This window comes from Lactuca serriola, chromosome 7 (assembly GCF_051521515.1).
Source record: "Lactuca serriola cultivar US96UC23 chromosome 7, Lser_US96UC23_V15, whole genome shotgun sequence".
NCBI lineage: Eukaryota > Viridiplantae > Streptophyta > Magnoliopsida > Asterales > Asteraceae > Lactuca > Lactuca serriola.
The window spans coordinates 194735554-194759972 of record NC_136414.1 but is presented as its reverse complement, the minus strand read 5'-3'; the positions used below and the strand labels follow the sequence as shown (position 1 = coordinate 194759972).

The 24419-nt window shown below is 34.1% G+C and overlaps 2 protein-coding genes across 5 annotated transcripts; both read left to right on the top strand.

Annotated features, from left to right (window-relative positions):
• Nucleotides 1–13216: 13216 nt before the first annotated feature.
• Nucleotides 13217–16334, top strand: LOC145064762 (uncharacterized). Of its 4 annotated transcripts, none has more exons than XM_079012141.1 (10): nucleotides 13217–13332; nucleotides 13619–13755; nucleotides 14319–14470; nucleotides 14608–14720; nucleotides 14816–14894; nucleotides 14995–15023; nucleotides 15164–15257; nucleotides 15362–15451; nucleotides 15537–15732; nucleotides 15878–16334. In XM_079012141.1, exons 3-10 carry the CDS (start codon nucleotides 14327–14329, stop codon nucleotides 16276–16278), a joined length of 1146 nt encoding a protein of 381 aa, XP_078868267.1. In that variant the 5' UTR covers nucleotides 13217–13332; nucleotides 13619–13755; nucleotides 14319–14326; the 3' UTR covers nucleotides 16279–16334. The 4 variants fall into 4 exon arrangements, with proteins under 4 accessions (XP_078868267.1, XP_078868266.1, XP_078868265.1 ...); XM_079012140.1 differs by having other exon boundaries at nucleotides 13411–13755; XM_079012139.1 differs by lacking the exon at nucleotides 13619–13755.
• A 6135-nt stretch (nucleotides 16335–22469) lies between these two features.
• On the top strand, nucleotides 22470–24213 carry LOC145063377 (hexon). The gene is made up of 2 exons (XM_079010983.1): nucleotides 22470–22719; nucleotides 23661–24213. The coding sequence occupies exon 2, from the start codon at nucleotides 23681–23683 to the stop codon at nucleotides 24149–24151; it is 471 nt and encodes a 156-aa protein (XP_078867109.1). The 5' UTR covers nucleotides 22470–22719; nucleotides 23661–23680; the 3' UTR covers nucleotides 24152–24213.
• The last annotated feature ends 206 nt before the right edge of the window (nucleotides 24214–24419 follow it).

The window sequence follows — 24419 nt, the reverse complement described above, 5'->3', positions numbered from 1 at the left end:
TTCCGCTCTCAGTTAGGTTGGGTCTTTACCTTAAATGGAGGAGCAATTACTTGGAAAAGTTCCAAGCAGGAGATGGTAGCAGATTTGACTTGTGAATCAGAGTACATAGTAGCGAGTGAAGCTGATAGGTGCATTTCATGCACCTATTTTGCATGTTTATTTCTGTTTTTTATAGCATTCTACTTCATAATTCTTGCATTTAGTTGATTATTAGGGTAATTGCATATTTCATTAAGAATGCCTGGTACTTCACTATTTTTGATTTATTTTGAAGGCATTATGGAGCATGGAACATGGAGCTTGGATGCTTGGATGCTTGGAGCATAGAGCTTTGGAACATGAAGAGAAGATGAACCGGTCATTCCATGGCAGAAAACATGAAGATTGAGCCAAAAGTGAAGACTTTTTGGAATTTTAGCAAAACGCATGGGTCATGCCAAAAACACATGGTCAAGACAAATGGTCATGCCAAAAACACATGGGCAAAAGGCATGGCCATGCCAAAAACGCATGGCCTTATGGCAAGTCACGTAAACTTTATAAAAGAGGAGGAGACGTCATTTTGAAGGGGAGAACGGTTTTGGGAGCAGTTTTTGGCGGTCTTGGGTGATTTTGGGAGAATTCTTGGAGTTTTTGAGAAGAATTAATCATTGCAAACACTTGATTTCATTTTTGTAAGCATTAAACATTTCAATTCCATCATTTTTCTTGTTTGATTTGTTCTTAGCCATGTGTGGCTAAGAAACCCTAGTTTCTAGTTCTTGTTCAAAACATGTTGATTGCTTGACTTTAAGCATATGATTTGATGTTTGATTTGTGATTCTATTCTAGTGATTATGTTTTTGTTTAAACTAGAATCCTTGAATTTGATTTGTGTTTGATTGGCCATTTTCATGAATTGAATTTTTGTGCAGTTAATTAACTTTTAGGGCACCTAATCGTTCTATTGAGTTAATAATTGGTAACAAGCAATAAGTTTTCTTATTGTAAAACATATATCACATGTTTTCACACTTCCGAGCGTATGAGAAGAAATGAACATTGTTGGGAAGCTTGTACAAAACTTAATGCAGTTTTTCAATGCAATCTAAGAGCGTGTTTAGGTTGAATTAGTAAAGCTAGGTCTAGTCAAAGAGCGTGTTTTGGTTAGATAATTTGGCAAGCGAGAGGTATTAGAGCGTGTTAATATCTTTCAGTGCCAACTTAGAATAGCAATCATGAATTACATCATGTCATAATCAAGTTGAACAACAACATTGAGAACTAGAACTAGAAGCACTTTTACAATTTGTTTACAAATCTATTTTCATTTTGTGCATGCTTTTAAAGTAGATTGTTATTTAGTTATTTAGTTTTGCAAACAAACCCCCCTCTGTGACAAAAGTACCTTGTGCAAAGAGGTATAGACTTTTATCCCGTGTCTCTGTGGTTCGACCCTGCTTGCCTTGTACTGCTTTTTAGTGCATTAAAGCAGTGTATTTGGAGTCTATTGTACCATTATTATTTGTTGGGTCTGACACACCTAACAAATTGGCGCCGTTGTCGGGGACACGGTGTTACTAATTGTTTATACCAAGATTTTTGCGAGCAGGCACATCTCTATAAAAAAAATAACAAAAAAAAAAAAAAACAAAAAGTGTGGCTTGGAGATGAACACTCCTTACAATAAAGACCAACTTTCTGAGCTAGCCTAGATAGTTATGATGATTGAAAGTGACCAAAGTGTGCATCCCACATCTATTCCTTGTGATTTTTGCACTCAGAATGGACATCACACCAACATGTGTCCATATTTACAAGGGGAATGGGTGGAAGTGCAAGAAAGGGGAAGCTACTACTGGCCAAATCAATGGAGTCGCGATCAACCTCAACATGATCAATGGTGGGAAAACAACCAAGCTTGGGGAAACAACCAATGCCAAAACCCATACCAAGCTTGGGGAAATGACCAATACCAATCAACTCCACAGTTTCGTCAACCAGATTATGTACCTCCACAACTAGCTAAAACTTCGAGCATGTCCTTGGAAGACATTGTGAAAAGCATTGTCACTACTAACCAAATCTTCCAGGAAACAACCAAAGCTAGCCTCAAAAGCTTAGAGGAACAAATTGCACAACTTGCTCAATCTGTGAGTATATTGGAAACTCAAGGAAAATTACCATCGCAGACTAAAGAGGACCCAAGGCATACAGTTTTTGCCATCACCTTGAACGATGGGAAAATTTTTGATGGCCCAACATTGCAATTTGAAGATGGGGAAGAGGAGGAAGAAGTAGAAGTGGAAAAGGTTGTCGAGGAAGAAGTAGAAATTAAGAATGCTGACATGGAAGTTGTAGAGGAGGAGTTGGAGGTTGACAAAAAAGAGGCTGAGCCACCCACTACCAATGAGAAACTCCTTTCACCGGTAGACCAACCACAAGAGCCAAAAACGATACATTTGTTGGACCCTTCAAGGGATATGTACCCCGAGAAGGAAGACTCCAAACCGATCATCAAATCGACTACCTTATCAAAGAAGGAATATTTGACCACCTTACTGGACAAGTACAAGAAAGGAGTCGGCTGGACGATTGTTTTCATTAAGGGTCTAAGTCCAACATGGTTCCCACGCAAAAAGAAAGTCAACTACAAGATACGTGTTCTATTGAAGGAGGCGACGAAAGTTCATTGAGTTGGAAAGCCCCAACATTCAAAGAATAACATATAAGGGCTAAGTCGAGCCAAAGACTTGAAACAAGGGCAGCTAACTAAGAGGCAAGTCGGGCAGTATTTTCTTCCTATTCTTCTTTTATTTACTTTATCGTGTTGCAATGTTTTTAAGTCTTTTTAAAGTTCCATGCATTAAAAATAACTATCAACAAGATTGAGAGGGATGCATGTGTTAAAAAAAACGTTTTTGTTAGGTTAAAGTAAAAAAAAACATGATATTTTGGTTAACAGAAAAGAAAAGCATGGCCATGTGAAATTGGCATGGGCGGCACTCAAAAGGCATGGCCTAATTTTAGACCATGCAAGACTATTGAGGTTTTAAAAGAAAAAAAAAAATTTGGCATGGGCAAACTCCAAAACTCAGGGGCCATGCTAAAAACGCATGGCCAAAACCCAGGGACCATGCTAAAAATGCATGGGCTGATTGAAAACACACGACCTGTCCTTAGACCACGCACATTTTCGAAAAAAAAAACTCACAGGCTACCTCCGAAAAAGGCATGGGCTATCATAAAAAAGCACGGTCTGGCTTGGACCATGTGTTTTGTGTTATTCTTCCTCCTAAAAATTCACGACCCATGCTAAAAAAGCATGGGCTACCATAAAAAAGCACGGTCTGGCTTTTAAACCATGTGTTTTGTGTCATTCTTCCTCCGCACTCTCTCCTCCTAAATACTTATAAACCATGCGTTTTGTGTCATTCCTAACTCCATCTTCTTCTCCATCTATGTAGAACTCCCTCCATGAAAGTGTACAAAATCAAATCTTGCATAAAACCCTAGTTTTTTTTTTCTTTGTAAAATTTGACTTGATTCTTGTATTAGGTTTCAAAATTCTTTTGTAGGGTTTCAAGAGCAAGCTTGGGGAGGTATTTTGTAAAGAAGAAGGGAAGCTTTTACCTCCGTTTGTGTATTCCTCCATTGAAGAGCTCAACTTTTCTTGAGGTTGAAGATGAAGTGAAAAAGTCAAGCACACATCACAAATGCAAGCATTTGAATGGTACATTCCTTCCATATCTCAAGTTTGATGCATGAATCCTAAGATTGTTTGACTAGAATTGTTGAGCATTCGTTCATGTGCTCTATATAGTTAAACATTCACGATCATTAGGTTGCCCTTCCCTCTCGGAGCATCGAGGACGATGCTAAATATTAAGCTTGGGGAGGGGTCTTTGTACATTAGGTTCTAGTTAGTTTCCACATGCATTTCATCCAAATAAAAAAATAAAAAAATAAAAATAAATTTAAAAAAAATTAATCTAAAGGAACCTAATCTCCTTAAATAAGTTGAAGTGGTAAATTAGTCGTGGCTTGAGATTAGAACTTGTTCGTTTTTCATTTAAAAGCTTAAAGCAACCTAATCTCACACGAACACGTCTCCCAAAGCTACTCGTACAAAACAAAAAATGATAAGGTTACCAACATCGAAGCATAACAACAGATATAGTTTAGCCCTTGGAACACACGATCGGTCTTATGAGTTATTGCTCATTCATATCCAAACTCCAAATTCAAAAGAGTCATAAAATGAATATAAAATTTCAGTGAATCGAATCCTCCAGCGCTCTAAAAAGTCTTTTCTACCCATTCCCTTCTAAATACCCTGCTTGGGGACATTGTTTCCAACTATACTTACGGGTCTTTGCGCATTTACATCAGTCCCCCTAAAAGAGTCAAGATTAAAATATAAGGAAATAAACTTGGCAAACAAGATAAAAATAAATAAATACATAAATAAAAAGAAAAAAAATTAAATAAATAAAAATATTATTAAGTTAATCTGTGACCTTTGGGATTCGAACAAGTAAACTCTGAGGGGTGTTTTACACCTAATCACCTAAAGCTGAATAGTTTGGGACTGATTGAGTTGAAAATTCGTTACATGGGTTCCATAGAAAGTCATGAACTTAATAATAACAAATAAAGCTAATATGTGGCCTTTGAGGTTCGAGCAAGTAAACCCAAGGGATCTCTTTAAATCTAGCACACTAAGGTCACCTGATTTAGATGTGTTGGTTGGAAGCCCGTTACACGGATTTCAAAGGAAGCCATGAGCTTTATTTGTAGGAAAATATAATTAGATAGTTTGTATATATTTATGTTTATAGTTTAATTGAATAATGTGTTTAAAAAAAATGTTTGGCTGTAAACATTGGGACTGACTGTAAACTACTTTGACTGGTGTAAGTGGTTTGAAACATGTAACCAATCTGGGTAAATATTAGGGAATTTTTAGAAAATATTTTTTAAAAAAAGATTGTTGTTAGTCAACAAATAGCTGGATTCGGTCATTGTTATGTTTTGAAAAATGAAAATGAGCATATTTTGCATCACATGTTTTCATAAGAGTAAGACCATAATTTGTTCCATGTGCTAACCCAATACCTGTAAAAGTGAACAAGTGTTGTAACTTTTGATTTTGTTGAGTTGCGTTAGGGAATGGCTAAAAACCTTGTTTTACATGTTATATATCTTTGCGGGGTTATGTCAAGTTATCTCAAGGCCCGACAGGTACACCTTCAACTGTATGACATAATGAGGTTAATTGGATTGAATATGTTCATTTTGTTTTGTTTATTGTATTAATGTTTGAAAAAAAAATCATTTTGTACATATGTTATTTTCATTAGTTCTTCTTTTATTGCATGCATGCACTCTTAATTCCATTTAGTCCTTTCGTTCCTTCCATTCTTTTCATCTTAGTTTCTTTTTAGTCGCCTATCGTCTTCTCTAGGTTAATTCTCAATTTTGTTCTTTCTTGAGGACAAGAAAGGTCTAAGCTTGGGGAGGTTTGATAAGTGCCTTTTATGCACCTATTTTGCATGTTTATTTCTGTTTTTTTTATAGCATTCTACTTCATAATTCTTGCATTTAGTTGATTATTAGGGTAATTGCATATTTCATTAAGAATGCCTGGTACTTCACTATTTTTGATTTATTTTGCAGGCATTATGGAACATGGAACGTGGAGCTTGGATGCTTGGAGCATAGAGCTTTGGAACATGAAGAGAAGATGAATCGGTCATTCCATGGCAGAAAACATGAAGATGGAGCCAAAAGTGAAGACTTTTTGGAATTTTAGCAAAAAGCATGGGCCATGCCAAAAACACATGGTCAAGACAAATGGCCATGCCAAAAACACATGGGCAAAAGGCATGGCCATGCCAAAAACGCATAGCCTTATGGCAAGTCACGTGAACTTTAATAAAAGAGGAGGAGACGTCATTTTGAAGGGGAGAACGGTTTTGGGAGCAGTTTTTGGCGGTCTTGGGTGATTTTGGGAGAATTCTTGGAGTTTTTGAGAAGAATTAATCATTGCAAACACTTGATTTCATTTTTGTAAGCATTAAATATTTCAATTCCATCATTTTTCTTGTTTGATTTGTTCTTAGCCATGTGTGGCTAAGAAACCTTAGTTTCTAGTTCTTGTTCAAAATATGTTGATTGCTTGACTTGAAGCATATGATTTGATGTTCGATTTGTGATTCTATTCTAGTGATTATGTTTTTGTTTAAACTAGAATCCTTGAATTTGATTTGTGTTTGATTGGCCACTTTCATGAATTGAATTTTTGTGCAGTTAATTAACTTTTAGGGCACCTAATCGTTCTATTGAGTTAATAATTGGTAACAAGCAATAAGTTTTCTTATTGTAAAACATATATCACATGTTTTCACACTTCCGAGCGTATGAGAAGAAATGAACATTGTTGGGAAGCTTATACAAAACTTAATGCAGTTTTTCAATGCAATCTAAGAGCGTGTTTAGGTTGAATTAGTAAAGCTAGGTCTAGTCAAAGAGCGTGTTTTGGTTAGATAATTTGGCAAGCGAGAGGTATTAGAGCGTGTTAATATCTTTCAGTGCCAACTTAGAATAGCAATCATGAATTACATCATGTCATAATCAAGTTGAACAACAACATTGAGAACTAGAACTAGAAGCACTTTTACAATTTGTTTACAAATCTATTTTCATTTTGTGCATGCTTTTAAAGTAGATTGTTATTTAGTTATTTAGTTTTGCAAACAAACCCCCCTCTGTGACAAAAGTACCTTGTGCAAAGAGGTATAGACTTTTATCCCGTGTCTCTGTGGTTCGACCCTGCTTGCCTTGTACTGCTTTTTAGTGCATTAAAGCAGTGTATTTGGAGTCTATTGTATCCCTATTATTTGTTGGGTCACACCTAACAAAAGCAGTGAACGAGGCTATATGGCTGAAGAACTTCATCGGAGACCTTGGGGTTGTACCAGCTATACAGGAGCCCATGGAAATTTTATGTGATAGTGAAAGTGCAGTTGCCTTAATGAAGGGACCAAGGGATCAAGGGAGGTCCAGACACATTGATAGAAAATATCATTTCATTAGACATCGAATAGAAGAAGGACTCCTCATGGCAAAGAGGGTATCATCGGATGAGAACCCAGCAGATCCCCTCACGAAGGGACTGGGTAGGGTTAAGCATCTCCAACATGCGAGGCGCATAGGGCTGAAGGATGATATTAGTTTTAGTAGTTAGATAGCTCTGAAATTTGTAAAATATAATTGACATTTGATGATAAATAAAAGTTGTTGTTTATTTATAAGTATAAGTGTTGCTATCTTTTTTCAATCGTTTACTATCATTTCATTTTGCATGTTTTGACTTCCAGAATAATTACTTTATTCAAAATATCCACAGTTGGTCATATATTGGAAGTAGATATGAATCAAGACTGTCATGAAGCTGGCTTGTAGATGTCTAAGTAGTTAGACATAGCAAGAGTTGCTACGACACTCATGAGTGCTCATAATTTCTGAGTATCGGATTTAACCCATGCTCACTTGTATCACTTCATGGAATTTATCTCGAGTGATCGTGAGACGGTAATATTATATAGATCTTCAAACCTAGAGATATGAGGAGTTGACTATGAGTTGGTTATACATTGATTATACGAAAATGCATTGGTAACTCGATGTTATAAAACGTGCCTTTGTGTATAATTCAACAAGTAGTAGAACAAGCATATGAGTCAAAGTTTATCTATTCCTTCTTGGATTAGAAGCGATATCTAGGCCCCTCGATGATTTTGTTTTGACCTATGTACCAGGCTCGGTCAGAACTAAATTGATGTGTTCAATTAAGTTCTATGTCAAACAAATCAGAAATCGGGAAACAAACAGCTGGACGATAAGTACGATATTGTTCCATGTATTTGTCTGACTGATATAATGAGAGCAGAAGATTTTATGATCACTTATCTTAAATGGCGTAACATCATTATCTCAGTTCCGAGAGAACTTGAAAGAGCTACGATTGCTAATCGGTTCCTGAAGTCATACTGCAGTAATAGTTATTAGTCTTATCCAAGTGGGAGACTGTTGGATAAGGTGTCTAAGTCCATAACTATTTCTGGTATGTACTTGACCCGGTTTGACATGGTCCATTTAGGTTGCATGGCATCATGCACTTGGGTAGACTAAAATGAGAGAAAAGACACTTATGGTTTATTAATATATTATAGGTTATGATATATTAATAATATTATTTAATTAGTATTGATCAAGATTTAATTTAGAATTAATTTTGTGATCAAAAGAATACTAATTAAATAAATGGGCTAATTGTGTAATCATCCATTTCTTTAATAGTGGGCTTGTAGTCCATGGTGTATTGAGTTGGGCTAAAACCCATGAGATGCTCCATGGATGCTCCATGGTGGATTTGAACCCATGGATCCAAGAAATGAAAAGTCATGTCATTTAGGATTTACATGGTGTAACCCTACTTGTGACACGCTATAAAATGGATGTGTTAGCTACAAAAATCGACCACTAGTGAAGAACAAGAGGGCATAGCCGATTTCTACGTGTGTTGCATTTCTCTCTAAGTTATTCCAAGTGTACTTGGTGATGTGTGAAGCATTTGAGACATCACATTTGGGGTGCTAGGCTCACAAGGTTCTCAAAGGAATTCCAGCAACAAAAGGTATGCATTTCTTACTAGCTTTCATGTTAAAAGTTCCCCATGTAAGCTAGATAGGATATGAACATTGGAAAATCAAATTTGCATGTATTATGGTTTAAAATATATCCAAGGTTTCTAGGGTTACATGTACACCATAGGAGTGTTAGAATGCTCAAAACCAATCACAAACAACGATGTAGGATTTTGGGTGGGACTTGGCCCTGAAGGTGTTTGGGAGAGTTTTAGATCATTCCTTCAACTTTCAGTCGTGACAAAAATTGGACAATGAGTTCTTCTCCATGGACTTAGTCATGAAATATGGAAAATTTCGTGCAATTCTAAGAGGTCTTACAACAGTCATAAACGATTTAGACATTAAGTTGGATATAAACGTATGCTCAGTTTTCCAAAAGTCATGATCCTGATCAGTCTTCTAAATTAGTTGAAGGCATTATTGTCATTGAAGAAGTCTTTGAAAACCAAAGGCATAACACAATTTTAGGTTGGGGTAACAAGCGGAGTTCCGTGGGAATGAGCTAGGTCGTTGGAGCAACACAAATCTTTCATATTCAACCAACGTAAGTTACAAGTCAATATATTTTTTTTTCCTTCAAAATTTAAAAACATAAACTGATCTTTTCCAATAACATGCACAAATTGAAGTTGAAAACATAGAATCATATTGAAAAGAGTAATGTTGGATTTATAGAACCAGTAGCAAGCTAATCCTCAATCGAGCACCTGAACTTTGGCAAGTTGGCGGCATTTTCCGTATAGATCGACATAGACGACGGAAGAAGGAGATGAAAGAGGGGGTATGGAGGAAGAAGACAAATCATTTGAAGTCTCGTCGGGTCGAAGGTCTCTGTCCTGTCCTTTATATATGGATTGTGTCGGCATACAACGGCGAGCGGGGAGGGAGTCGACGTGAGAGCAAACAATAGAGATACGATGTAGTAATGCTGTAAGGCAGTGATTTTGACATGAGACGGTGAGAATAAAGCCGTCAGGGAGAGGTAGAGGCGGCCGACGAAGGGACTAAGAAGGCGATTGATGGAGGAAGGAGGAGGCGCTCGTTGATCGTATGTGAAAAAGATGTTTGGACTCGGTCTAGGATTTGTATAGTGAGAGAAGAAGAAAGAGAAAGAGTGTATTATATTATTTTTGGGATAAAATTTTCATATACCCGATTTGGCCATATGATAATTTTCTAAAATCCTAATATACCATTAAAGTTGATCATATTTACATACATGTCATTTTTGATCTAGGTCATTAGAAGTTTTGATCTAACGTTCCACTTTTAGTTATTGGGTTCTCGGGAAACTATAGGTTCTCAGATGATCATTCCTCTCTCTCTCTCTCTCTCTCTCTCTATATATATATATATATATATATATATATATATATATATATATATATATATATATATATATATATATATACTAGGTAATTTCCAAGGCCCGTGCTAAGCACGGCCTGTGAAGGGTAATTGGTGTATTTTAAAAAAGAAGGTAGAATGTTATAAGTAGATGATTTTTTCAAAGTGCAATGTCATAGTCTTAGAGTAGTGAATACTCCAAATACAATATAGCCCATGGAGAAAGTAGCGTTCAATTATTATCCTTTGCAGATAGTCGGATACATAAAGTTTTATCATAAAGTAGGATGCCATAAAACTCATATAAATAAAAATGTGTTGTTAATTCTTGAAGATACACAATATTACTCCACTGTGTTGGTAAAACGTATTTATGTATTCAACGGACATTAAATTCAAAAGTTGCATTATTTTTCAGACATATGTTAGACCTCTAAACAAAAAATATTTCAAAATGCAAACAAAAGTGTTTATTTATTTTTTTTCTCTCAGTGATGGACCTGACATTGTAGAAAACCACTAAAATGCCATACAAAAAGAAATGAAAACATGATAACTATTGTAACTAAATATGCATTAATCAAATACCCATCAAAATTTCCATGTTTTATTGCATTCTTAAAAGGTCAAACATTGACCTTGTTACAGGTTAGAACAAATTAGTTAAAAATGAATTCTACCTACATCAGGTTATCCAACAATAAAATTTTCCCTAATAGACAACTTTCCTTTTTGATTTACAAATATTTTCCATATATTGAACAAAAGAGATAATGTTATGCAAAAATGAACATTCTTTGTTGTCCCAACCATAATGAAATCTTACAAAAAAAAGATAATATTATGCGTAAAAACGATGATATTTTACATCCCTGTGATGTTTCTACCCAGACACTATACAAACGTCCTTCAGTTTAGCATATATCCCAGATTTAGCAACAAAAACCCTACCTTCATCTATAGGATAGATACAACAACTGAATGTTTTGTAACAAGTGGTCAACATTTAAGAATGATGGGCAGATTAATTGAAGAATAATCACGAAACAACAACAAAACTCAAACATAAGTAGTCACATAAATCCCCAATGTAATCACGAAAGTAGTCGAATATCTAGGGAACGTAATAAAGACAAACCCAAATACAATGGGAGATCATTAAGAAACTAACTAAAGAGGCTTACAAAAGTTAACTCTAATGGTCAATACACATAAAAGGCATGAACTCACCAAAAAGGTAGGAAAGCCTATAAAGAACCAACAACTAAGATCATAATTTTAAGCAACACGTCATTCACAAGGGGAGCTCGTGGATCATCCAATGAAATAACAACAGTTTTCCAATCTACCTCCCAATTTACAACAAAACCATTAACAAAAAGCTTTCATAATGCATACCATGACACTGAATCGATCACATTCAGAACCCAAATATATATATATATATATATATATATATATATATATATATATATATATATATATATATATATATATATATATATATATATATATAGAAAAATATCAAATGATTGTTTTCAAAGGAGAACTCAAGGAAATATGTACGACTTTGAACTTAGAGTTGCTAAATTTTGGAAAAGGACCCCTAAACCTTCTGTTTTTAACCTTGAGCAGCCTTCTCAACAAGAACTTTAGCCTCCTGTCAAGAACATTGCAGCAAGTCAGATCTTCAATTTAGCAACAAAATCAAGAAAACAAGAAATTACTGCACATATAAGTTCACCATGTTCATATGTTAGGATGAACTAATCCTGGAAGTAAATCATAATTGTTAATTCTAAGCACAATTATTAGCAGACGAAATAAACCAGTGTGCGATGGATGAAGGGAAGCCTCATAATCAACTAAGGTATACCAACAATTAACAAGGTATTACTATGAAGAAGTTGCTCTAAATCTTTCTGGTGATGCGGTTTTTTGCCATGGACGAAGAGCGGGGATGTAGAAAAGAAAATCCAGTGCGCGATGGACGAAGGGAAGTTGATTTTAGGGGTTGCAACAACTTGAGACTTAGATGATGCTTACCTGAAACATAAGCAACCCACATCAATTTCTTACTCACCAATTATCGATTTCCCTGTTTTGATTTCAATAGCCCTATCAAACAAAACTTTCGAGTTTCCTATCGAGATTGAGGGGGAAAGAAGAAGAGGGGTCATTCGCCAGAAATTACGGCTTTGTCACTTTGTTGTTGTGTGGAGGCAAGCAATCACGTGAAAAGAAAACAGATCAAGAGGGGTTACCTCTTCATTCCATCTCCAATTCGATGTCAAAATTGAACAGATAGAAAAAGATTGTCGTCTTCTTCCATAATACACAACTTCCTTATCTTTTCTTTCAATTTGATTCTTGGAGGCTGTTGGAAAGATCGTTTTAGTTTATGCATCGTTTTTTGAAGCGGTGGCGTAGTCAGGTGTCACGAAGGGAAAGAAATGGCGAAGCGACACGTCGATTTGCGCTGCCAATTTTGTATTCGCCACATATTACTCTTTAAAGTCATCACACACGTCGTACGCGCTTCATAAAAAATAAGGTTTATATATATATATATATATATATATATATATATATATATATATATATATATATATATATATATATATATATATATATATATATATATATATATGGTTCATGTGAGACGACCTAATTTTATGAGGCCGTGAGACGCAATCCTAACTACTCATTTTGTAGATAAAAAACATTTTTAAAATACAAAATAATTTAAAATTTTCGATTTTTTTAAATATTATTTTCGTCATTTATATTGTCCAAAATAAATAAATAAATAAATTATCATTTTTTTTTGAAATATCTGTGAAATATTCTTGTAGAATATTAAAATATTTTACATATCTAACAAGTTTTAGTAGAATACTAAAATATTCTAAAATTATAAATCACATTGTAATATTTACAGTGTAATATTATATTAAAATATTTCACGTATTAAAAAAACAATATTTTTATTTATTTTTAGATAAATAAAATGACAAAAATAATAATATTTTTTTTTTTTTTGGATTTTTCGTTTTACAAACTCACAAAATTAACATTTTCTGATAAATGTATATATAATATAATGTGAAGTTTCGTATATAGTATATATACCCAACAGGCCAACAGTTACTTACTCAGGCCCATTAATATATGAACATCACAACGTTTAAGGCCCGTGCCTGCATCCTTCTTCCTCTCCCTCGCCGTCTTCCCGCATCCCTGAATTTTCTCCGATCAAGACCTCCAATGGCGTCTTCGATAGACGGACAAGGTACGTCCTCTCTGTGATTCTCGTACACGCACGCATTTATGAGTTTACAACTTCATAGTTTGAAATCTTTTGCGTTAGGGCCTACTTTTTGACACTTTCCCTCTGCAAGCTAGAGTTGAATTTTCAAAATTTTGATCATGCTCGCTGTGAAACAACATGGCGCTTTTCATTTCTCCAAAACCTACTAAGAGGGTGTTTGGCTAAGTTTTTTTTAACTTATTATCAGTTCTATATTTGAAAATTGACCATGCCCCATACATAATAAAACCTTCGACTTCAACCACAGCGTTTATACTTACGACTCCATCGCGTCTGCTCCTCACGTCGACTCCTCCCCTGCTCGACGCTGTATTCCATCGCCTCCCCTGTGAAGCCAGCGGCCGGAGACCTTTGCACCCCACAGCTACACCGTCGCACCCCACCGTAGGTTCCATTTGTCTTCCTTTTTTTCAGCTTTCTTTTGAAATCGACAATACTGATACTGACTGTAAGGCTATCAATGTTGTTCCTGATGATGTGATGCCTATTGCTTATTTTGGTTGTTCGTATACAAAACTCGTGTTTGTTCACTTGTCGTTCATGTTTCTAATTGTTTGTTGTTTGGTTCATGGATTCATGTCAATAATCCATGTTCATCTAGATTTCTCGATTATGAAGTGTCTTGAGTTCTTTAGTCTTATGGCTTATATTTCTTCCGAACCAAAGTTTTGATGATGAAAAAACCGCTCAAAGTTAATTGAAGGATAGAAATCAGATTGCTCAGAATGACCAGAAGATTAGAAATCAGATTGCATGCAAGTTGTTCGATCAAATGCCTGAGAGGGATTACTTTCTTAATATGCATGTTTTCACTGATCAGTTACATGTTTAATATATTCATGTATTGGCTGAATTGTTTTCTCTTGTGTATTACATCGGCAAAGGGGATAACTATCTGCTTCACATTTCTTAGGTACATGATATTGCTAACATATGTCTTTGAACAGCTGAGGACATGGATGCTCAGTTTGAAACCATTGAAGCACGATTGCAATCTTTCCTTAGTCAATTCCAGTCAGAGTTAGGTGTTCTTGATAGAATCATCCACAAAAATAAAAACCAGCATCGCAGAAGCTCATATTTCCAGTACCTGTTGAAGGTATTGCTTCATGTTTTCTAAACCACTTTTAGTTCTTATCTGATCATGGATAAACTCTAGTTTCAGTGAACTGCACATAAGTTTATGTTATGTATGCTATATCTGGTTTATGTAACCAGAGTTCTTTTGCAAAGTAGGTGAGAAGAGATTGCAAGCTTCTTCAATCAACTAACTTGGAGGAAATTGTTAACTCTTCGTTTCTTGTCATCAATGGGAATCGACCTAAGCAAAAAGTTCAGCTCTTGGAAAGGTATTAATATTATTACTAAAGAAAAACTTATTTTGCTCTATATATTATATACTGCAAACTGTTTGAATTCGAGTTGATACTTTTATAATTCATAGTTTAAAGAGAAGAAAATGTGATGGTGTCAAACATAATTTTCTGGTTCGACTTCAGGGTGCTGCACGCTTACTTTCACAGGTAATTCTTACAAAATTTATACATTTTAAGTTCTTCATTTAATACAATTTAGCTCCATTCATTGACATTCAATATCTGTTTTTGTTTTTTCTTTTTGTAGATGGTTGAGCCAATGGTGAAGGCAGCTATGTATCCTACCTTATATTTTGACTAAATGAATAGTTTCAAGTGGAAACTGCATAATATGATTTTTTTTCCTCTTATGTTTAAGTTTGGAATTTTTGTTATTCATACATTTTTTATTGTTGATCTCCTTGACATTGGAATAGAGAGATATCTACGTTGCTTGCTCGATCCTTTTTTATGGGATTCTCCATGACTGTGTTGGCTATACTTGCACGCCTTCGAGTTTTAACTCAGCAAGTAAACATTATAATGATTATTTTTTTTTTTTTTTATTTCTTTATATTTCAGGCTTAATTCCTTAATCCTTATGCATACTAGTGTTTTTATTTTGTTTTTGACAGATATTACTCGATGTTGTTTTAGTCTTCAACATGGTTTCTTCTCTCTCACAAAAGCAGCAGTCTGTTAAACTTAACCAAGAAGGAATCGAGGTATTTCATTTGCTATATTTCAGTTTTAATGTAATTTTATTTAAGTTTTTGATTAATATAGTCTTTTTGTGTGAGTGACATGTAGGTCTTTAGGGAATATTACCCGAAAACTGAGCAAGAAGTTGTGTTTTTGGAATGTGTATGGGAAACCGATAAATTTGTTTTAGTTGAGAGGAAGAGTGAATTGGATAACAAAAATCCAGAGGCAACAAATGTTGATGTCATATGTAAAGAAGGTTTATCAACAGTGGAATATCAAAGCATTGAAACTATTCTTGGAGGTAAGAGTATCTACAAAACTCTCTTTGTTTTTTTCCTTATATATTTTTCAAACTACAATGGTGTAATATAAAGAAACAGAATTATGATATGCTATAAATATAATAAACAAATGAATGAAAGTATGTTGCTATTTCTTGCTTTTAGCCCAAAAACCGATGGATATAACAGCAGACAATCCTTCTGAAGAAGATCCTGCCACCATTAAAGCGGACAATCTTTCTTCAGTAGAGAATCTTCTTACTCATGATTGCATACAAGATAACGATCAAAATGCTGAAAAAGATCATTCAGAGCCTTCAAGCAACAACAAAGAACAAGAACAAGAACAAGAACAGATTACAAGTTTGAATTTGTTGGATAATAATTTAGATTCTTTTAAACCTAAACCCGAATTAAAGAAGAAAGTAGCTTTTGTATCAGTGAAAAGACCTGAACCTCTGAAAACTAATGACACCATGGGGGTTCTGATTAAGCCAAATGATGGGGTTAATGCCAATAGTGAGAAAGAAGACTTGTTCTTCAGTTTGCTCACTGGGGGGAGTTAGAATTTAGAAATATGTTTTTTTTTTTTTTTTTTTTTTTTTTTTTTTTTTTTTTTTTTGACTTACTATTAGCATATGTTTGAGATATTACTATGAAGTTTCGTTTTGTTTATTCACAGAAAGAATGTAGTTTTAGTCAAATTTTATATATGAGAATGTATTTTTTAAAATCAAAGTTTTACAGGCATTACAATATTTTTATCATTCTCTTTTAATGGTGGTATTCTCGTATTTAAATGGATGAAGAAGATGATGATAAGACATGGTTTTTGGTTTTCTATGGTTGTTTTCTTGGAATTGCTGGAGCATAATAAATAGCATGGAATTCAGAAACAAAGACTATATGTTTAATGACCTATTGTTAAGTTGAAAAAAGACTCCAATTATATTTTCTACTGGATGTTCTCTAATTGGAGTTGGATGATTTGGCAAGATCTGATGTTCAAGTCTTGAAAATACGATCCAATGTATATGATGTTCCCAAATTAGATTTGCAGGATTGTGAAATTGTTTTTTTGAATTCACTTGAGTTTAAGCAATAAGTTGGTGAAATTGTTCTTGAATTGATATGTTATTTGTTTAAGTTCGAGTTTTAGCAACCTAGAAATGGTACAAATTTAAGCAATAAAGACCTAGAAATGGTATAATGGATGGTTTGTGTTTGGTTGTTGCTATGGTTTAATCTGATGCTATTTGATGTTTAGTACAATTGATCCCTTTTATTCAATAATGTTCCATTTTACTATCATAATTATATTTAGTTTTCAAAGCTTTAATATGTTTTTGACTAATTAATTTGTTTCATTTTAATGACCAATATTAAATTTGTAATGGCCATATGATATTTTGATTGTTTTTTTTTATAACTATATATGTAATAATTTTGCCCTCTTTTTTTATTCAAAAAAGACTTGATATAGTTATGTTTTTTTGGGACATTTTATGTCTATAAAAATGAGACGTTTGCATTGTATGTAAAAATACTCGTTGTCTAGATTTAATTCTGCATATTTTAACTTTGTGTATTGTAATATATTGATTTCATTCAATTATTTTTTTAGAGTAAATTACATGAATGGGTTTTGTAGTTTGGAGTAATCTGTACATTTGATCCCCAACTTTTTTTTTTCTCACTCGGATCTTCGACATTGATAGTATGTGAAAAAGGGGAGAAACGGAGATGGAGTTTTTGACGACGCTGTTCAACAATTTGTTTGGGTTTCAGTTCAAATGGTGTCATCACCAGTGATCTACAAAAATATTGGGGTGAAAGGAGAGGGGGGGGGGGGGGGGGGGGGGGGAAGGGGAAGTAGGGGTGGATATTTGTTCCGATGCCAACTTTAGCCGGTGCAAAACTTTTGTTACTACTATTATACCATATATATATATATATATATATATATATATATATATATATATATATATATATATATATATATATATATATATATATATATATATATATATACTTTGATATCAACTTGTTTTTGCTACCAACAAGTGTAGCTGTTACAAATTTGTAATGGATATACCAACTTCTTTATAATTTTTCTATTATAAGATTTAAAGAAGAACAAAACATCGGGTAATTTTGTCGTCTAATAAAAAGATTAGTTACGTAATTCCTTTAATTTATTAAAGAATTCTATTGAAGATACTTTTTTTTAACGTGGTAATAGTAGTGACTAATATGGCTAAATGACTTATACACACGCTCTTAAACTTGTAGACAATAAATATAGTTGGCTATTGAAAAATACGATTTCGCTTGTATTATATATATTATCGTGTCATTATATTTCAAATTTTGTATAATTTTGACTATAAAATGTAAGATTTTTGGGTCTTAGAATATAAATTAACTTGGATAATTTTTGGGACCGTGATTGCAATCACTTTTCAAAATCTGTGATTTCGACCCCTATGCGTGGGGGTATCACGGAATCTGATTTTGGATAATCCAAGAAATGTAATTTGGAAATCAAGTCACTTTCAAATTCAAAACACATAAATATATACCTTGCTGTTTTGTGTTTTTTTGGAGATAAAAAGAACCAGAAGTATGATTTTTGAGAGTAAGTTTGTAACCCGTTTTTGGAACATACAATATGTTCTTATACAAGAGGGAAAGGTAGTCGGTGGTAGTTACATGCAATTTTGGCGCCAAAACAAGTGGTTGTATATATGGTTATAAGAAATAATCGATTCTGACATCACAGTGATGTCACTACTTATAATTTGGCGGGAAATGCATGGTTAGAGCTTAACTCATTATAGAAATCCGTTCAGGTTTCGGGGCACTGCCTCTTGGAACCCCATCCGCTGACCGGTCAGCGGAACCATCGCCAGGGGCTCTACCTCTTGGACCCTGTATATTAGAGTTCACAATTATCACATTGAGTGTGCACCTCGCACCTCCAAACTCGGTTAGTAAATGAAACTCGGTCTATCTCATCATTAATAATAATTATACCAAAATATGTTGACAACATTAAAATCACCAATATAAAACATATTGGCTACCAACTTGTTTGGTACAGTAACATGTTGGTTGGTTTCATATAGTATATATTTAAAAACCATGAGTCCAAGTCAGCCAAAAAGTCTACAGGTCAAAGTATTTTTTTGGAAAAATATCATATTAACCCAACAAACTTGTTATTTTTGTTTTAAAAGGCCATTCATGTGTTTGTTTGTTTTTTTTATGGGCATGGACTTTGTTTTGAACCCTTAACCCATTATAGCTGGTTGTAATGCCACCTAAACACACACTTAATACACTTGGATCCTACATAGATAGTCAAGATGAAATTTCCCAAAAAAGTCAAACCATTAATTTTCTTTATCTATAAGTCAACATTAAAACCAAAGATCAGGGGTTTCCATCATCTTCTCCACACCATCAATATCTATATCAAAACCTTCACAAAACCCACGAATCAAACACTTGTACGTGAACCCATCTGGTTTAATCCATTCCTTCAATTTGAAAACAATGTGTTCAGCTTCTTCACCAAGTTTACACACACATAAAGTCTCAATCACGCTGTTTAGGGTTCCAAGATTATGCATGTAATCAAACGGCTATGCCCGATTTCATTGATCATATCCCATAAAAGGTCTATGTTTCTTGATTTTTCGACGATGTCAAACATTTTGTTTACTGTGATAGGAATGTGATTAAAGGTTTAGGTTTGGGAGAATTTGTAAAACTTGTAGACGGGTTTCCAAGAGTAGGGGAATTTGTTGTCCATGCCGGTGTCATTGGTGCTTCAAACCCATCACCATCTCCGCCACACCTCGATGGTGTTGATGTCAGTGGCACCGGTGTCGGTGCTACTAGTGCTTCAGATGACAGTCCAACTCCCCATCTGCCTCCTGTTTCAAGTTTAAGCTACATGAGATCCGGTAGGACTAATGCAATCACTGTTAGTCTTAATCCATCAAAAATTGATATTAGCACTAGGGTTTAGCAGAGCAAGATGAAGAAGACTCAAAGACATTGAAGCCTCACACTGAGAAGACAAAATGAACAATAAGCCAATGGTGAGGACTCGGAGATTGAAACAACTAAAAACGGATGAGTTCTTGACAGAAAACCAGAAACAAGATCTGGAGAATGGAAAGGAGTTTGAGTTGTGGGGCCAAGATTGCGATTGCATCAAAAACAAATGGTCATGAAGATGTGGCGATTGAAAAGCACAAACAGACGCAATTGTGTGTTGAAGACTAACTGGAATGAGTTTGTGAAAGAGAACAAGAAGGATATGAAGCCACATTCAAGGATTTGAAGCCACTAAACATATTCGATAACTTATTACACGCCCTTACATCATACGACTTTGATAGTGGGTAATTGGAGTTCACTGGAATGAACACACTTTGTTTGAAAGAAGACCACCTAATTTTATTATGGGCCTCGTAACATTACATAGGTACATTAACAAACTAAAATATTTATTTAGTAAAATGTCAAATAAGTAAAAGAAAACTGGATGATCCCTTTATAACTCTTAAAATAGTGTATTTAACAACATGCAAGTTTACTGATCTATTGCGCAAAAAAACAATTTTTGGGACCAAATCGGACAAACGTAATAAATTCGTTCGGCTAATATGATAAAGTATTTTTTTAATGAAACTTTACAATCTTCCTGTTATTTAGTATATATATATATATATATATATATATATATATATATATATATATATATATATATAATTTTTTGGGCTAAAAATATGGTAAACAGATGATAATGATTTTTTTTCACATTTTAGAAATTTTAACTGTAGTACTGCTTTTTTTATTAATAAAACTGATATTTTATTACCCTTTTACACTTATAAATTATTTTGCATTTATTTTCTCTATGTTTGTTTCCCATAATTATTGAAGATGTACTTTTTTAAAATATTAAAAAAATTATTACAAACATCCATAATTCATGAACCTGTCGAGTCATATTTTATAGAGGGAAACTAATCACATATATAAGCGATCATACATATTATATTATGAAATTTTTGTTGATAAAACTTATCCTATTTTTATTTTGTTATACACAGATCTGCAAATTCTTTTTGAAATGAAAGGGTTTATAAGATCTGTTAAATAAATAAACCATATGTGTTTTATCATATTTACCATTCTTATTTATTCAAATACATATGAAACACTTATAATCATTATGCAAGTCAACATAGAAACGACAAATATGATAAGTATATTTTGTACATATCTATAAACTTGAAGATTTTTTACTTACAAAATTTAAAATGAATTTAGAAAAATAAAAATACAACAAGTTTTTTAATAAAATAGTATCACATAGATTTTAATAATATATTTACTAAAATTGATTTCAACAAGCCCTAGACGGCTAGACCATAGTCAACAAAAGTAGCAGGAAAGAAGGACGGGACACATCACACAAACACAAAGCAATTAGAGTAAATTACACCAATGGTCCTTGTGTTTGGAATAGTTTACCTGTTTTGTGTTTAACTTTTTGTTTTAACTTGAAATATTCTTATGGTTTGATTTCGAATCAATTTTAGTACCTATCGTACTTATAATAATTATTATATCCTTATGTATTTAATTTTAATTTTTTCTTTATTATTATTTTATCTTTTTCATAATATTAATTAAAATAGGACCCACCACAATCTGATCCCTATCAAAAACTGACATTTATCTCTTTCTTTTCTCACATGTTACCTCTCTCTTCTCTCGTCTTATCGGTGACACCATCACCTCCGAAAATGACTTATTGTCGATGTGCTCACCCCGCTCTATAAAAACATCATCGTCAACACCTCTTCCTTTCCAACTACTACCCTACGGTCTCCGGCCATCTACCTTCCCTTCCTTCTCATATCCGACATCCCTACCTATTTTTTTCTACCACCACCTTACTCTCTCCAACCCAAAGTGACATTGTTTGCTTGTGTCGATTTCTCCAACCCAATGTCATATTTTCTTGTCAGTCACCCGTCATGTCACATCTTCTTGCCGCTTACCCCAAGACCAACACCGATAAGTTATAAACCTTATACAAAAAAAACCACACTTGATTTCACTGGAGAATCTTTAAATCATTGAATCCACACATAAGTAACCTACGCGAGTTCAAAAAAATGATAAAGTGATGTTTGGTCAAAGAGAAAGGAAGAGTATTTTGCAGAGATTGGGGTAGAAGATGTAGATATGTGACGATATTTGTAGAGATTGAGGTGCTCTAATTCTTGAAGACCCACCTTACGTCGATGGTGAAATCGAGCATGTCAGATAGGTAAACTCAATTCTACGAATCGATAGGTAGTTGTGGTTGTTGATGATCAAGATAAGAGTGGGGAGTGGGACAAAGATAGTGTTTTCCCCGGTAAGAGAGTGGGCAAAACATTGAAGATGACAATGGTAGGCGAAACAAGAAAAGGAGAAGGTGAAGTCATAAGACGTTAATGGTTAGTGTCATGGAAAATGGGACCATATATTTTTTAAGTTTGCTTTTTAATAAAATAAAATAAAAAGATATTAAGGGTAATTTAGACATTTGAAGCTAGGGACTAAACTCGAAATAAAATCAAACCAAAAGATAGATAGAAGTTAATAACAAAGTGTTAGAGACCAAATACATATATATACCCAAACCAAGGGGACAATTCTTGTAATTTACTCAAGCAATTATTTTGAAATTTGGTTTCGGTGGTCCTTCCCAGTTGCTCCATTTCCCACGTAGATTCGATATTTCATGCCGGATCTTGTCTCAGCTCCCTTCTACACTGGTTATACGAAGTTACGAACCTCTATGCTTTGATTACCTTCCATCTATACACACATATGTGTCATATCTTCTTCAGTTGCTCACCCCTAAAACCTGAAAGTTCAAGAGCTTTGTATTACTAGAATAAGTTTTCATTTGGGAACTACTCTGCTTTTCGGTAAGCGTTCTTAATCTTCTTCGATTCGGGTTTGATTCGTTCCTATCTTGTTCAAATCTGTTTTCGGTACCTGACGTTCACTCAATAATGACTTCTAAGTTGTTCAAGCTCTTTATAATGTTCTATTAACAGATCACCATTGTTCACTCACAGACACTTTGAGTATGTGGTTTATGATCAGTTTTAAGATTGCGTATTAGGGTTTTAAATCCTTTTTTGGGTATTGGGATTCTTGATTGATTAGATGTTGAAACTTGTTCAATGCATCTAATTAGGGTTTAAATTAGGTGTCATCATCAATTCATCATCCAGCAAACTGCTACCTGCTTGCTTATTGTTCAAGTTGATGGATCTCGTATGATTTATTTTCATTTGGTTTTAGCTATTTTGAAAACAAAGGTGTGAATCTCCCTTTCACCATGTTCATGTTTATGGGTTTGCTTTGATTTTTGGAGAGTAAAATCATAACAAATTATTTCTAATTTGAGTAGCAAATTATTCTAAAACCAAAGGTGTGAATCTTGCTGATGTAACATCTCATTATTTTGCTAATTTTAGTAACAAAATACTGATTTCTTTGAGAATTAGGTCACTAAACTTGGGAAACCCATTATTTGGGTTATTAGCAACCATGATTTTGAATATCCAGTCACCAAGTGATTAAAAATGTTATTTTAGCGACATCTAGATAATGATTGTACATGTGAATGCTAATGAGTGTCTTCGATACTGAAAAATTGTAATCATTTTGACATATTGAAAATAAATTTGTTACCAAAATTAACAAAACTGAGAAAGGTGTATTTACTTGAAACATTGAAGAGATATTAAGAAGTGCCAAATTTAATTGAACATAGGGATATTAATATTTCATAGGTGTTCTTCTCTTTTTACTTAATTTGATAAGCTATATATGCGTGTTTCTGTTTGTCTTAATACAGAAAGAACGACTTAACAGATCATGGCTCAAACACTAGAAGCCATCAAAGGTGGTGGTGGATCCATAAAAGTTGGAACCACGGGCACCATCAATGCCTTAATGTCAAGGGAACTACAATCAGTCAAAGTTCCATCTCCAAAAACAACCTTGGAACAACCTAATAATGCTGCCATGGATTCAAAACTGAAACCAAAAGTACAAACAGAGGAAGCAACCGCCAGTTGCAGTGGTGGCACCACCACGAATGAGAAAGAAACCGGTGGTGGTTCCCGGAAACCAAAGCATCACCATGCCAGAACGGCTAGCCGGAATCCTTTTCTCCGGTCTGACAGTGGGGATGGAAATGGAACTTCGGGTAGAAAGAAGAATGACAAAAAGGCGTCTTGCATTGTTGAAATTGTGGATGTAAAATGTGGAGTGCCCGATAAGTCGTGGGCAAATCCGATTACAAATAAGTTCAAGAAACTTAGTTTCTCAAAGCTTTCCGTGTAATGGATTTAGCAATAAACAAATTGCAAAAAGTTTATCGAGTAAATTAGATTTTTGGTCGTTAAGCATAGCTGATTTTTGCAATTTCAGTCCTGTTTCAGTTTTTGTCCTTATTTAAGGTTCTTTAATGTTTCTTGGTTCATATTCCTAGTAAAATGATCATTTTGGGCCGTTGAATACAAATGTTTTTTGTAATTTTTGTCTCGAAAATATTCATTACTTGGACCGGGGACAAAAAAGGGTAAAAGAATCTCAAATAAGGACCAAAATT

Coding starts and splice junctions, on each gene's coding strand:
- LOC145064762 (XM_079012139.1), top strand. CDS start 13,308: ATGGCGTCTTCGATAGACGGACAAG. Junction 14,471..14,607: donor ATTTCCAGTACCTGTTGAAG/GTATTGCTTCAT, acceptor TTTGCAAAGTAG/GTGAGAAGAGATTGCAAGCT. Junction 15,452..15,536: donor TTAACCAAGAAGGAATCGAG/GTATTTCATTTG, acceptor AGTGACATGTAG/GTCTTTAGGGAATATTACCC.
- LOC145063377 (XM_079010983.1), top strand. CDS start 23,681: ATGGCTCAAACACTAGAAGCCATCAAAGGTGGTGGTGGATCCATAAAA.